Here is a 16,112-nt window from a genome sequence, read left to right as displayed (position 1 = left end):
AGAATCTAAAAACGATTCCCAGATGGTCTCAAAGAAGTGATAAGGAAGGTTAGTATTTCAAGTTTCAAAATCTTTGGCTTCCTTCTTTTCGTTGCCCGGTAAGAAACTGAAAAGGGGGAAGGCAAAGAGAGAAAAACAGGGATTTCCCTATTAGTGTCCTTATAGACTGTGAATCTTTGATTTCACCTATATTGATTTGGTTAATGAACTATTAGTGAAAAGATCTAAAGAGTGTTCTGAAAGTTAGAGAATGGGGCAAGTGTGAAATGTTAAAGTAACAATGTCACATTGTCATAGATTATATACCATGAGAAGGTGTGTGCAAATTACATACATCTCTTCTACATTACAATTACTTCTTTAAAAACAAGTAGTACTAGCCAGTCATTAAATGAATGGAAGAAAATACAATGAACAATACGCCACTAATGGGTACAATACCAGTATAAATTTTATAATTAACTATTTAATAATATTTTTAAATTACCTGGAAAAAATCAACATATTTCAAAATGGTTTAAAGCTACTATCTCAAAATATGATTTCATTTTAAGATGATCATAAGCCCAGAAAATGTATAATTCAAAATAGTTTTTAGTTTCATTAACAGGTCGTGGATAGTTTCTTTTAATTGATAAGTTATTATCATATTTCTGAACATTAAAAATAGTATAATTAAAATTTAGTGCACAAATAATTATTTCTGACCCCCAATTTATTTCATATTTTGTGTTTCAGAATTCTGATGTTGCCATATAGTAAATAAGAGAGACATGTTTTAAATATGCATATTTGAAGAAAATATTACAGTAATGTAAAAATCACACAAGAACACACCAAGTCATTTTTTTTCTAAGGTTTAATTTTAACTAACAAATTTTAAATGAAGAATGTAAAGTCAATCCAAGTCTTTGCTTATTTGCAATCCACAAACTATTTTTTTGTAACTTGCAGGTAAAATACATTCTTTTCACATGGTAACGTTTTCACCCTTATTTATGGTCTTTTATTATTTTTCTTGAGTCCTTTTTCTTCGATAGTTTAATAAGTCACTTCTGGTTTGTCTAGAGAGCAATCCTAGCACAATAATGTTTCAACTTGCAAGGAAGAACGCCCTTATTGAGTTGATAGAACTCCACCAGCTGTATTAGATCTGTAAATCTTGTGTGGCCATCATCCAGCGTGTGGAACATTTCACCATCATCTTCTACCTGCAGAAGGAAAAGCAACAAATAAGTAAAGAGGATAAATTACACAGAAGGACAATCATATTCGATTGCAGACTATCCCACATGCCAAAACTGCCAAGTTTATAAAACTAAAAGACAGTGAAAAGAATGTTATGGCATATCTACTTGTTTTTTTAACATCACTTGCATTTAAAAGAAATATCAGCTGATCCCTGATAAGCATTGCTACTCTACTTCATCTAGTTCTAATTCTCCCAGCATTCTGTTAGTAAAGACAGTATGAATATTTTGAATCAATCTAAGAAATCTACAATATTCAGAGTAAAAGTAAAAGATTTTGATGCTCCCACTTGAGAAATTAATTCCTTTTTCAAATGTTGTCTACTTAGAAAAATGAATATTTACATAAATTTATCAGTAGATTTATTCTGAAGCAATCACATATTATGCTAATGGAATGTCATTCTGTCAGTTGTCTTTTTTTTTAATCAGTGAAGTCTTCTGGTACTAAACAATTCATATTTGCTGGGGACATTGATCACAAAATAAAAGAAGCAGGGAGGATACTTTATGTAGCCTTTGGATAACTCCAAAAAGAGGCGATTCAAAAGGACGCACTAGTAATTTAGCAATATTATGGAATACCTTTCCAAAAAGACTGAATCTTCATTCCACACCATTCAGTTCCAATATACTATACACACCACAAACATACATGCACACCCACACAGACAGACAGCAGCAGAGGCAACAGAAGTCCCAGAGCAAGTTGTGTGCCACAGAGAAGCCGAATCACAGAACTTTTAAAAATGTGTTCAGAAGTCTTCACCAGTTCCATTGAATCTCTGTTTCTAGCCACAGCCATTAAAAACAAAACAAAACAAAAAAAACATTTTTGAGAGAAGAGAGGAGAAAGGGCTTTAAAGTAATGGTTTCTAAAGAGCCGTTAGTAGAATTCAGGAGAAAGAAGCTTTAGTGCCCTTTTAACAATAGGTGGCATGGGGTCTATACAATATTGCTAAGTCATATTTCATAGAAAAAGGAAAATTTAATTTTTACAATTCCTGTATTTCTTATATTAATTCAGGCTCATAAAATCATTTCTGCCAAAGTTAACTCTAGTCAAAGCACAAGCTCCCAAATTATATTTAATAAAAAGACCAAAAGAAAACCAAAGTTTCCAAAAGCTTATGCATTAAGATCAAAAGCTTATGCATTAAGATCATTTCTAATATACGAATGTGAAATCACAAATTACTTACTGGTATAATTTGAAAGTGCTTTATTTTTTGTCCATGACTCATTGACAGTACGAAAGTTTTGGGGTTACTCTGACTATCCCGTACCAAGAAAACTCTAAAGAGAGAGAAGGAATTTCAATGTTTCTATATTTACTCATAGATTTCATAGAACTATAGTGTTAATAAATCCAAGAAGTGTATGCATAAATGTAGCTGGGGACTCCTTTACTATGTATTCAATGGGTGGGATTATCCAACTTGGCAATCAATATGGTATAACATAATCTGTACTACAAAGCTGTCGTCAGTGCTACTGTAATTTTAATAGGCTAAATACACAACCCATTTGTCAGATTGTTTGATCACAATAAACAATACACGGCCAGGTCTGCATCAACAATTGGTGCCATGTTCTCTTTGCACTGGGAAACTGGGTATTCACATGTAATTATTTTGCCTAAAGATTAAGGCATTTGCATATTGTTATTTTACCTTCTGGGTCATGTTTAGTTTTGAAAGAAGCTAAGAATTTAGAATGAATTTTTTTTTTCTTTTGAAACTGAGTCCCGCTCTGTCGCCCAGGCTGGAGTGCTCTCAGCTCACTGCAATCTCCGTCTCCAGGGTTCAAGCAATTCTCCCACCTCAGCCTCCCAGGTAACTGGGACTACAGGCACATGCCACCATGCCCAGCTATTTTTTGCATTTTTAGCAGAGACAGAGTTTCACCTTATTGGCCTGGCTGGTTTCAAACTCCAGACCTCAAGTGATCTGCCTGCCTCGGCCTCCCAGAGTGCTGGGATTACAGGCATGAGCCACCATGCCTGGCCTGAAATTTTATTTTATTATAACCCCCTCTTCTATACTGGATACCCTTTCTTTTGATTCTGGTTTCAACTGTTACATACACAATAGCAAGAAAGAAATGAATATATTGTTTTAAAAAAATCTTGAAATTATTTATTAAATGTTTAAGCAAAATGCTTTAAGTAAAAAAAAATCATCCAAACAACACATATTTTAACCTTGAAGAATGCAGCAGAAAAGCCTCTATAATGTCAGGCTAGAAAAACAAGACATGGCCTCTAATGGCCTAAGAGAAAAATGCTGCCAGAAGTGGATTCTTATTTACTGGCAGTGCAATGCAAAACCAGTTTTGTATTAATTGCTGGTAAATACACTGTGTAAATGATCCCCACTGGTGAATCCAATATGAATCTCACTGTGCCTGGGCAAAGAGGCAGCCAAATTTAAAGCATCACAGATGTCTGACGAGGTTATCCATTTCATTTGCACCGCATGAGATTCCGACATTACATCACTGGGAAATGGGACAAAAGGGTGTTTCACTGGTAAATCAAGCTGTAATTCTCCTCCCATTCCCAAGTAGATCACCACTACCACCTAGTGGATCACTTGGCACCATCACATCTCTCCAAAAGAATACCAAAAATATTAAAAATAAGATATTATCATTTTTTATACGATCATTTCACTCACTTTATAAATACTGGGCTCAGAAATAAAGAAAATTAAAATCTTTCAAAACATTTTAATAATTCTTTGTGACTCATTTATTTTCTTGGTTTCATCAGATTGTAATTCTACTGATTGTTCAAATTTATATCCAAAAAGACTGCATTCCATGAAAAGAAACATATTAAAACATCTTATTTACAGTCTGGGGAAATGCTGACTTCCTATTAATAATCTTCCATATGAAGAAGCATTTTTATCCAAATTTCAGTATTAAATCACCTTGAAACCTTGTCATTATCTTAAGCCAACTTTTGAAGATAAAAGATCCCATCACCACTTGTTTAAATTGATAATGATTTCATTACTCATCTAAACCACAATACAACCTCCCTCATTTGTACTGAATTTGGAAAGGGAATTCAGCCAGTATTATAGAAAGTATCTGAAACACTGAGTAATTTCAGAAAAATAAAATTCTTCACATTATAAATCTTTCATAATACATTTTATATTTCTCTTTTGTATTCCATGGTACCCCACTAAAAGACAACACGAGAAACAGTTGAAAGGTACTCTTTTCACAGGTTTATATTACTTTAAGATGTTAAAATTTAGAGAAAGGACAATAGGGATGTAAACAAAAAAAAAAAATAAGTGTTCAAAACACATAAGAAACAGCTTTTTACTTAATACACGTTGCATCATACCTAAAAAAATACAACATTTGACATAATGTCATAATATAAACCATACTTTGAAATCATATGTTCAAATCAAAATATTGACACTTAACAACAAGTTCATTTTTCCCCCATCAATTGATATCTGAGATGCTAGAATCAGCACATAATGGGTAATATTAGTGATCACTGGTTAAGAACAAGATATTCTATTCCATTATTTGTTCATTTATATACAAATACCAGACACACAGTATGTACCAGGTATAATATAGATACTGTGAGAATACAATGACAACCTCATTTATAGAACAATGTCACTTCTGTTTTATGATAAGACCAAATCAAGAACTCTCTGTGGCTATGGAATAAATAATTACTGCTTATAGGAGAAATCCAATTCACAAGTACTCAAAATTAAAAATACCAAACTTACCCATCTACAAGTCCTTGCTGAATAATCAATCGCTGAGCCTCATCTCTAGAAATTTTGTGGTGAAACCATGGCTGGGACCGGTGGATAGCTAAAGAAATAAGAAGGATGAATGCAAAGCTTTGTTTGAGATGATTGCAATTTCATTACATGTCCTTTTCACGTCGATCCGTCTACTCAGTGGCAATGACTATGAACAGACATACCCATGTTTGTGGCAGAGCTCTGTGAAGAGGCAGTGGGGCTACCGTGAGTGCCCAGGCGTAAACATCCTTTTTTCTGAGCAAGGAAGGGGAAAACAAATCTCAAGTTTTTAGGTGAAACAAACCGAAATCATAAATATTTTGAAGAATGTGAAGCTACTTGTACCCTCCAAGCGAGTCCTTCTTCAACTGCAACTGAAAGGGCTTCGGTGGGATTTTCTATAACTCTGCTTTTCTGGCCTGAGAAGTCCATTGCTACCAGGGAATTCTCTGATACACTTCTCTGGAAAAAAGAAACACATTTGAGTTATGAAAATATTCTTTGAAAGTTATCTTTCAAATAAATTGAAAGTGTTTTTCAATTTCAGTGTTTTTCTCTCAGTGTTTTTCTGGCAGTACATTTCCATTCTAGAAGGTGGTGCCCAAAGTGGCTAGCGGAATATTTAAAGTGAAAATACATATTCAAGATATAAAGGCGCTAAAAATATTTTTGTTAAAAAAGCTAAATGGTAATTTGTTAAGGTAACTGAAGTGTTGAATAAACAGATTAAAAGCTTTTAAAGTATGTCTTTCTTCTAAAACAAACATCTTTTCACGTTCTCTAGTAAAACGGGAAAACTTCCATTTAGAAAGGAATAGCTCTTCCTCTGGTTAGAAAGATACATTGTCTCTGAATTGATCTCTCCATTAAGCTTTGAGATCCACCAGTCATCAATTAAATGTCAAATCCATCTACTTATGAAGCAACTAGTTTTTAAGATTCAAGATACCCAAAAGTTATAACTTAGATTGACATACATCTCTTGAGAAATAATACTCATTATTTTTAATGAGTTTTATAATGGAGCAAACTAGAATATGTATTTTAAAAGTTTATCAAATCAACTTTCACCTTACTTAAAAAATAAAATTTAGTGAAAGAATAATCCTGATAATTCCATAATCTTAAAATTTCCATGATTTAACATATGAACACATTTTCATCTTGTGAGAACACACTTGGCCACATGAGGGCTGCAAAAATAAGCCTGAATAAGAACTGATAGAGGGCAACTTTAAAGAAACTTAGTTTAAAAAAATGATAAAGTCATTGTTTTTGCTAATTACTTCTTGTATTTATATTCTTTGAGTTGAAAGTAAAATATGCAAAACCCAGATCTTCTTTTTCTGTTTGTTTGGGGCTCTACTTTACAACCATCTTTTAACAAGTATGCCACCCCACAACAAGTCATGAATCCTAAGAAAGACCATTGTCGAAATCTCTAGTCAAGAATCCCACTCAGTTCATACAACATCAAGAAGGAAATAAAATTCTCCAAAAGAAAAAAATTAAAAACACCCATGGACAGTAACAGTTATTTTCTACTAATTAATAGAAGGGCAAAACCCAAAGTGGAGTTATAATAGTAAATTACTAGCCAGACTGCATCTGGGGCCCCCTGGCTTAAAAGCATTTTATCTCTCTTTATGTAGATTCAGCTATACCTGGCTTGGTTACATAGACTAGAGTCAAATGTAGGCTTCAAACAAAACCTTATCCACAGACAACTATAGGACTCCTTTATCACTGCATCACATATCCCACTTTATTAGCATTTGTAATTTTCTCTTCAAACTATGCTGTAGTGGCCTACAATCTTATTATGGTTCATCTATATTTCTAAAGATCTGGCATGCAATCTTTCATTTGTTACAGGAGCCTTTATAACTGACAGCTGCTGTTTCCACACAGCTGCTGTCTCTGTAATCCCTATTTGCTGTCACACCTTAGTTTGCCCTTCTCACCCCGTGATCTTCTGTGCAGGTCTGTAGACCAGTCGGATATACTTGTGCTTTGCTGACATTAATGAAAAGCATCCACCTGCCCAAACCACAGAGTAAGCTCCTTCAATCATAATAGCTTTATCCTTATAATATCTCTCCCTTTACATGCCAAGGTAGGTTCTGTAATCTCAACTCCCTGGCAACATAAAAATACCATTATATTAAGAAAAAAATAAACATAATCAGTTGTCCTATTTTTCTCCCTCTAGTATAGCAGGCCAGGAAATAAAACGAGATCCTGTGTTCCCTATTTACTTGACATACATAAGAAGATGACACTACAAATAAGGAACGTTTTCATTTGCTACATTAACTAGGTTAAGGGAAAACACAGGACTATAGCAAATGTTTTCTGCTGAATGGCGGGTAGTAGATGAAAAATTAATAGATTACCATTGGTGGACAAAGAAATGGAAGTAAAGCAGAGTCTGACAAACTCAAAAGGTCATTTTCAGATCAATTTCTTTCACATAGAAAAGCAATGTTGATAACATTCAGAATTGGTTATATTTCTCCAACACTTCTCCCCTTTTCTAGCTCTTCCTTCTTAGGAGATGAACACGGAAGGCCCTAAAAAAGGGGTCCATGATTTTAATGGCATGACTTTCTTTTTTTAAAAAAAATAGGTCTGGGTATACCCTGGATTATCCAGCCCACACTTTGAGACCACATCTACTCATTCTTAGTGAGGCTACACATAAAATGGTTTTTCAGGAAGTTTGGCTAGGTGACAACGAGTATCATCCCATTTGAAGGATTTAGATAAACTTACAGTGCCATCATTAGCAAGAGGGCACACAATTTCTTCAGATATTATTCTCTCATTTGCTTTATACAAAGCTACAGACATCAGAAATGTAATGGTTTCTAGATTATACAACCATCACCCTCATTTTACACCACAGGATACCAGTGACTTGACCAAAGTCACACAGGCAGCTTATGGTAAAAGCAGTAACAGCTATGTCTAGTGTAGGGTTCTAGAGTGGGAAATACGGTGAACAAATTGCAGTTTAGAATGTCAATCCTCAGGTCAAAAGTGCAGCATAAAAAGAGCTTGAGCAGACTCGCCTTCCCCAACCCTCCGTTCCCTCACTCCAGCCAGGGCAATATTGATAAATGCTCCTTTAAATGAATCCTTTGTTTTTCCTAAAAAGGACCAAATATATTTGGCTTCCTGAAATGTCTGCTGCTGATTGATTCTCACTTCAAAGGCTGATGGGGTGGCTGTTACATCCTTTATATGGCTAAGATGTTCATTATGGTTTGAGAATTTTTTTTCTCATTTCCTTTCTCAAAATGTATACCTGGAAAAGTTAGGAAAAGAAAGAAAATAATATTGTTCCTTTAAAAATATAACTAAAGTTTTATACTAAAATGTATACTAAAAACTTATATATTAATCAATGAAAATAGTCCCTGGATGAAAAGCAACAAAGGCTGGTAAAGAGTACTGGCATCTTTTAGGCCCCTGATTCTTCCCAAATAATCCGGAAAAGTGAGATTTTATACAGACACCAAAGTCAACACAACTACTTCCCAAAACAGATTCTAAGTTTCCTTCACGTAAATTAATAATATTAAAGATGTAATTCTCACATACTACTGTGTCTGATTAGGACAACTGCCAGACAGGATAGGTCTTTACCACACAGGCACCTGCATCCTCCAACTGCTATTCCCAACCAAACTCACTCAAGGAGTATCTCTTCCTTTACCTGGCACTGAACAAGGAAATCCACACTAACTAAACTGTCATCCACATCTTGATCAACAGCAGCATCACTTTCAATGGAAAAAGACAAGGGTAATACCATACATGTATGCTGATAGTGATGAGAATAGGAAGAACTTTGTTTATAACCATTTTTCCTATGATTAAGAGGACACTAAATAATTGCCTCCAAATATTTGGCTGCTACTAACATGTTCATCCTAATAATTTTGGACTCTAAAAGAAATTTGGAGGAGTTTAGGAAAGGATTAATATAATAAAATTCATTATTATTTTTATATACATATGAATTGAAAGATAAGAGTAAGCTGAAAAAATGTAAAAATATTCATCTTAACATGATAGCTTTTATAAAAATTCACTGTGCTCCTTAGTTTCTTATTTTAGGGCTTAAAAGTAATACCATACAAAGATGAAAAGTTATTCTTCCATAACTTAAAGTGATGTAACTACAAAATTGGAGTTCTTTTTCTATATAGTCTATCGGGTTTCATAATCAACATTATTTCATGCTTCATTCCTAGAACTGAGCATTTCATCTACTATATTACATGTGGGATAAATGCACCTTCCCTGGTCACATCCATGAAGAGCATATTTTTAACCTAAGTGAAAATGTAGATTAAAAAAATGCACATTAACTGATTTGCAACACCTGTGCATACATCTGAATTCCTAATATACCCTATCTTAAGGAGTGCAGCAAAAATAGCAGAACATAAATCTTAAGTTCAGAAATACATTTCTTACATTAATGCACACAAAATTAAAATTAGATCCTAAAGAAGGAAAAACATGTGTCTGTGTGTGTCTGCAAATAAATATCCAAATTACATTTAGTATAAGTCTGAAAAGCAGTGCTAGAGTTAATGTAACACATGACCTATATTTTGGCTTGCAGTTTTTGGGTTTCCTGGAAAGCAGTCTGCTTTTAAAGGACCTGGAACTTAAAAAAATTATTGTTAGAAAGCCGGAATGCAAAAGAGCTCACATGTGTATACTGTAGCTTTTAAAATTCCAAATCACTGGCATCTTCATACTAGATTGTGATAATCCCAGAATCGGTATTAAAATAAAAAATGAAACCACAATCAAAACCAATAATTAACAAAACATAATCTACAATGCCAAGGAATATGTTCTATAAATTATATTTTTAAGATCTAATCTTCAAATGTTATAATGACACAGAAAGACACATAATTCTTTCAAATATTTAAAACTTTAACATATACTATTATATATTTTATTAAATACTTTATGTATGATATGATTTTATCACATAGATTGCAAGCAAATAAAATCCAAGAATAAAAAATTCAATGTAACATTATACTAGAATGGTGCCAAAGAGTTACTTAACCAACAATAAGATACTGTTATGTAGTGCAATTTAAATTAATATAATGTAAATGTAAATTAAAACACAGGCTCAAAAATTTGGTCCTTACCATAGGTGATATGCTCTGCGAACTGCAGCCACTTCTACCTTGATATGGATGCATATAATTCTGGTACAGCTGCATGCCATACTGCAGAATAAATAAATAAAACACATTCCCACCACTTTTACTACTCTGATAATTTATGAAATTCAACACTTTCGTCAATATGTAAATATTATATTTATACAATATAAATATAAAAACAAAAAAGCAAACAAGTAAAGCAACCAAAATTTTGAAAGATAAACTTTTAGTGCCCTGCAATAATACATTTAAAAAGACAACTGAAGTCTTTTCCTTAGACCTACAACTTAAGGTCCAGCTCACCAGAAAAGAGTTCAAGAGCTGACATTTCTACTCATTATTCTTAGCACCAAATTGTACCACAACTATCTGGAGTAGTACACTGCCTCATGATAAAAAAAACTCACTTGGGAAGGATGATGTGCTTTCTGGTACAAAGATTCCAGAAACTTCACACACATCCTAAGCAACACTGTGCAAAATTTATTGTACCTCTCTGATGAATGACTAATGATTTACTTTCCCTCTTTGGTAAATCCATAAACATGGCCCTATGTTGAAAATTATTGACAATATACCATCCTTATTTCAAAACTATTAATGCCATTATTAATTTTTTACTTCAAATTCCTGGAAACCAAAATAGTGACGAATCAAGCTGATTTCAAATGAAAGGTTTCAAGGTACAATGTAAGTGGTAGAAGATAAGAATTTCAGTGTCTTTACTTTCAGGAGGCAGCATCATATGGATTGAGCTGGCAGGACAGAATTTGAAAACAGGTCTGGATTATAACTGGATTATGAGTTTGAAAAACAGTAAGAATGCCAACTGCCAAAACCAAACTTGTCCTGGAGGTTTCCACATCTGAATTTGGAAGCTAACCTCCTTTAGGTTTAAGCCACTTTGTTAAAAAAAAAAAAAGAAAAAGAAAAAGAAAACAATGGAATAAACAGCCTTTTTTCCCCTATATTCTGCAATTCTATCCATTTCATAGAGCCATAATGAACTTAAAAGTTAGGTTTTATATAAAAGATTAAATAGACACCATGGAATCAAATCTTACCCGAAGGATAAATTCTATTTAAACATTCCAGCAGAGCTGTTTTTCTACTAAAGACTATTCCTTTAAAAGCAATTCTAGCACAATGGATGTATTTGGTAATTAGGAAAAAAAAAAAAAAAATCAGAGGGGGTCTAGAGGAGTCACTGTTTTCAAGATTTTGCTTTTAACATGAATGCAAACCCACACTCATTTAAAATTCTCTGTGTTGACTTCTTATCCAATTATTTCCCAACTTCTAAAAATTATTTTTTAATTTAAGGTTTGATTGACATTAATGGGACCTAATGAAATTTATTTCAAATCAACTCTAAACCTACAATAGCTTTAAAAAGAAGGCAGAGGAGCTTAATTCCTAGTCAAATTCATTTTGGAGAATAATAACCTCAAACCAACACTTTCACAAGAAACATGCTGCTTGGCCACCTTTTATTTATCTGCATTGAAAAGCCAGCTACCTACTAATAAGTCTATTTTCTTCAAAGATACATTGTCCCTGGCACCTGCAGTGTTAGGTAGTTGCCTCTGTGCCGCTGGAGGTCTTTAGCAGGCATTTAACTCTGGACAAGAGGTAGGGCGGGGGTCACCTTAACATTTCCCCATCCTATGGAGGGGCAGATAAGGGACCAAAATATGTTAGAGAGGACCTTGCAGAGTTCTAATGGAAGGGAAGGAAAAGAGACAACATGTAACTAGGACATTACACATGAGAAAATCTCCCATTTTCTAAGTCTCAGATATTCTATAATTCTATATGTAATTAGAATTTATCCAAAGAGAAAAAGAGAGTCTCCATCTGATCCATATGAAGACTTTATGTATCTATAAAAAAAAAAGGACATAAGAATAAAACAAGTGGCCAAATTCTTGGTGGGAGGCCGCATCTAACAAGTGGTGTGTGATGAAAAAAGAGGGCACTCCCAGTTCAGCCAAGATAATATCTTCTTGTTCATTCCCACTAAGTACAATGGTAAACGCTGGAAATAACACAGTAGACAACAAAAGAAAACAAAGTAGGTGTTAGAGACACTTCTACCATCAGGTGAGCCCAGCTGCACCAGCCAGGGGGATCCAACAGGAGGAGCCCTGCTGACAAGAAGTTGCCAGGGAAGCCAACTCACTCCACCATTAGAATGCCACAAGTGTGTCTGTGTTGTGAGACGTGGAGCAAGCCCTGGCTTCCTGTGATCTGGATATTTTATAGTGTAAAAGAGATCATATCGTATCTCTTTCCTGTTTGGGTTCCCACAGGTTCCAGATAAAGGGCCTCACAGATGCCTCCTTCTCTCTTCAGCCTCATCTGGAAAAGCTTTGCCATTATTGAAATAAACAGGAAACATGGATGTGGTAGGTAGAATAATGGTCCCCCAAAGATGTCCATATCCTAATCTCCTGAGCCTATCTTAAGCTACATGGAAAAAGGGAATTAAGGTTGTCAATCAGCTGATTGTAAGGTGGGGTGATGATCCTGGATTATCCATGTGGGCCCAGTGTAATCACAAGGGGCCTTAATAAGTGGAAGGGAGAGGCAGAAGAGGCAGTACCAGGGAGATGGCAGTGTGAGAAATACTTGGTGTGACAGTGTTGGCTTTGAAGATGTTTGAAAGGGCCCCCAGACAAGATGTCTGGGCGGATTTTAAAGGCTGCCAAAAGACAAGGTAACTGGATTCTCCTCTAGAGCCTTCAGTAAGAAATGCAGCTCTGCCAACACCTTCATTTAATCCAGTAAGACTCATTTCAGGCTTCTGAACTAAAGAACAATAAATTTATGTTGCTTTAAGTCACTACCCTGGTGGTAATTTGTAACAGCAGTCATAGAAAACCAACACAATGAAGCATCTTTGAACTGGGAATCTGTGACTGAAAGATGCCTTAAGAACAGTAAGATGAGAAAAAATAGTGAGAAGGGAACATTCTTCCAGGAAATAAGCCTCATTGAAATGGAAGAATTAAAGGAAGCTTTTAGTGTATTTCACCCATTTTTAGATGTGCATTTCAAAATTTAACATCTATAAATTCAATTGCATCCTATAATCTATAACATCTTATATTCACTATGGACCTAGTGATTTGTCATTGCCTGAAACCTTTGGTGGGATCAAGAAATCACCAGCATCAAACCTTGCACACACAATATCAGTGGAACACAGCCCCATGCCATATCCTGTGGAAAATACAGGTATCTGTGACTCTGAGATGAAAATGATTCAGAAAAGCCAGGCTTAGAATAAGAAGAAGTTTTAAAGATACCTCAATTAATGTATTCTACTTATATATTTTATTTTATATTTATGTGTGTATATACTTAATGCATATATATGTGTATGTGTAAAATACATTTACGTCCGTATGTATATATGTGTGTACAAACAAAAATGATTAAATTACAAAAATCTAGGTTTAAATAAACCTAACAAAACTATCTGAATAAATAAAACAAAAATTATAAGTGATATGAAAGCACCATGTCATCATTTTATTGGCATCATTTTTTTTCCTTCTAATGCTAATAAAAACAGTGATGTCTCCTGGTAAAAACCAATGGCTTCTTAGATTAAGTGAAATGCTGATGAAAGGAAGTGGGCTTACCACCTGCTTCTGTATTGGGTGTCAAACTTTAAGCTCAAGTTAGAACGGAGGAAGATGGGTTAACAAGGTTGAAGAACATCCTCTTTACAGCCTAGCCTGATTTCCAGTTTTGAAAAACAGAGAAAACCAAAAACCACAAGGTATTTTCTCTACCATAACTCTTGATGGAGTAGAGCCTTCCAAAGAGTACCAGCCTCTTTATCTGTAAAATTGGAGGGCTGGACAAAGTTAGTAGTTCTTATTCAGAATCCTTAAGGATGGGGTGGGACCACATGTAAATTCAGAAAGCTTCTCAGGTGACTTTAACAGCAGAATATTTGAAAAACAAGCAAACCTCTCATAAAGAAGTAAACTTGGTGGCTATCTGCCAAAACAACAAAAGAATGTAAATTTCACAGTTAAACAAAAAGCTTCATTTAAATCATTTGTTAAAACTTTCTTCCAATACCACTTCACATCCACTAGAATGACCATAATTAACAAGAACAAGAACCAAAAAATGTAAATAACAAGTATTGACAAATATATGAAGAAAAGAACTCTCATGTGTTACTGGAGTAAGAATGCAAAATGGTTCAGCCACTGTGGAAAAACATTTTGGCAATTTCTCAAAAAATTAAACATAGAATTACCATATAATAAGCAATTTCATTACAACATGTATTCCCCCAAAATTGAAAACCTGTACTCAAACAAATACATATACACATATTCATAGCAGCACTATTCACAATAGTCAAAGGTAGAAACAACCTAAATGTCCATCAATGAAAACATGGATAAACTGTGTTTATCCAACATATAGATAAATATAGAGAGCTATATATACAATGGAATAGTACACATCCATAAAAAGGAATAAAGAGCTAACATATCCTTCGATGTTGGTGAACCACAAAACCTTATGCTAAGTAAAAGTCAGAAACAAAAGGTCACATACTGTATGATTCCATTTATATGAAATACCTACAATAGGTAAATCTACACAGACAGAGGCAAATTGGTGATTGCTAGGGTGTGGGAGTAGCTGCTTAATGGGTATGGAGTTTGCTTTTGAGGTGATTAAAATGTATTGGAACTGAATGCACTAAATGCCACTGAATTATTCATATTAACGATAGTTTGATTAATTTTATATTTTGTGAATTTTACCTCAATTTAAAAATTGTAAGAATACAAAATAAAACTTTCTTCTAAACCTGGTATGATAATGATTCTGATTATGACTATTCTGTCCTTCTTTACTCTGATCTCTCTTAAGTCGGATGCTAGGAAAAAGTCAACAGAGAGCAGAAGAGGTAAAAATGGCAAAGGCAGAAGAAAAAAAGTACACCTAGAAAATATACAAACTGCAAATCAATTGAAAAGTTTACTGCATCGTCTTCTTCAGGGTAAATGAAATGGGGGAACCTAAGGACTTCACAATGCTCCAGCTGCTCTGATTTTCATTTCTAACTATATTGAAAAGCTAGTTTTAGTACATGCATTGTTAATCATCTAAATCTTCCTGTGGTAAGAAAAGGATTATATATATATAATACACATATAATATGCATAATCAATATATTGGCAAATTATATTAGTGCCTAGGCATAAATTATAAAGAGTACCTTAGAAAATGTTAATGCTCTTATTTTAAACCAAAACTTTAATAATAACGATAAATTATGTATTTTGTTGGCTTCAGCAGCAGCCATACTAACTCATGTGGACGGGCACTTTCCCTGGATTGTATCTTTTCAACAACAAAATTTTGTAATTTCCTCCCTAACTGTGACTACCAAATCAGTATCTTTAAAAGGAAATAGTTGATAATTGTTATAAGTATACATTTTAAGTTTTGCTCAATTTACTGACAAATAGTTTTTGAAAATAAATATGCTTTCTATATATTCTGGAAGAAATCAGTTCTGCTTTTATTTCCTGTGGGCATCTACCTTTAGAATATTGTTACTCATTTCAAAATTGCTCAGCAGCAACAAATTATGCTTCCGGAAGTTGTAATTTCTACTTAGCACAAGAGTAGATGTTTAAAAAATATATTCATAGTAAAATTGTACAATAATTTGAGTCAGGCTTGTTAAACTAGAAAGCAATTTATAAAACACGAATCGAACACGAAACAGTTACATTAAATATCTCAAGGGTGGGCACATTTTAAAATACACTTTATCTTGGATTGTTGGCAACGTTTTAAGAACGCAGACTTAG

At 34.0% G+C, this 16,112-nt stretch overlaps 1 protein-coding gene across 2 annotated transcripts in view; it reads right to left on the bottom strand.

The window, feature by feature from the left end:
- Positions 1-446: 446 nt before the first annotated feature.
- The window catches only part of GRB14 (growth factor receptor bound protein 14), a 127,522-nt gene continuing 111,856 nt past the window's right edge, over positions 447-16,112 (bottom strand). For both annotated transcript variants that reach the window (XM_032755553.2, XM_032755554.2), the window contains 6 exons: positions 10,234-10,314; positions 5,390-5,506; positions 5,227-5,299; positions 5,024-5,111; positions 2,453-2,546; positions 447-1,211 (listed from right to left, as the gene is read on the bottom strand). In XM_032755553.2, the coding sequence (XP_032611444.1) occupies positions 1,065-1,211; positions 2,453-2,546; positions 5,024-5,111; positions 5,227-5,299; positions 5,390-5,506; positions 10,234-10,314 (600 nt within the window). In that variant the 3' untranslated portion in view covers positions 447-1,064. The remainder of the gene's footprint in view (positions 1,212-2,452; positions 2,547-5,023; positions 5,112-5,226; positions 5,300-5,389; positions 5,507-10,233; positions 10,315-16,112) is intronic.

This window comes from Hylobates moloch, unplaced genomic scaffold (assembly GCF_009828535.3).
Source record: "Hylobates moloch isolate HMO894 unplaced genomic scaffold, HMol_V3 SCAFFOLD_1, whole genome shotgun sequence".
Lineage (NCBI taxonomy): Eukaryota > Metazoa > Chordata > Mammalia > Primates > Hylobatidae > Hylobates > Hylobates moloch.
The sequence above is the reverse complement of the archived record's forward strand: the minus strand, read 5'-3'. Positions and strand labels throughout refer to the sequence as shown.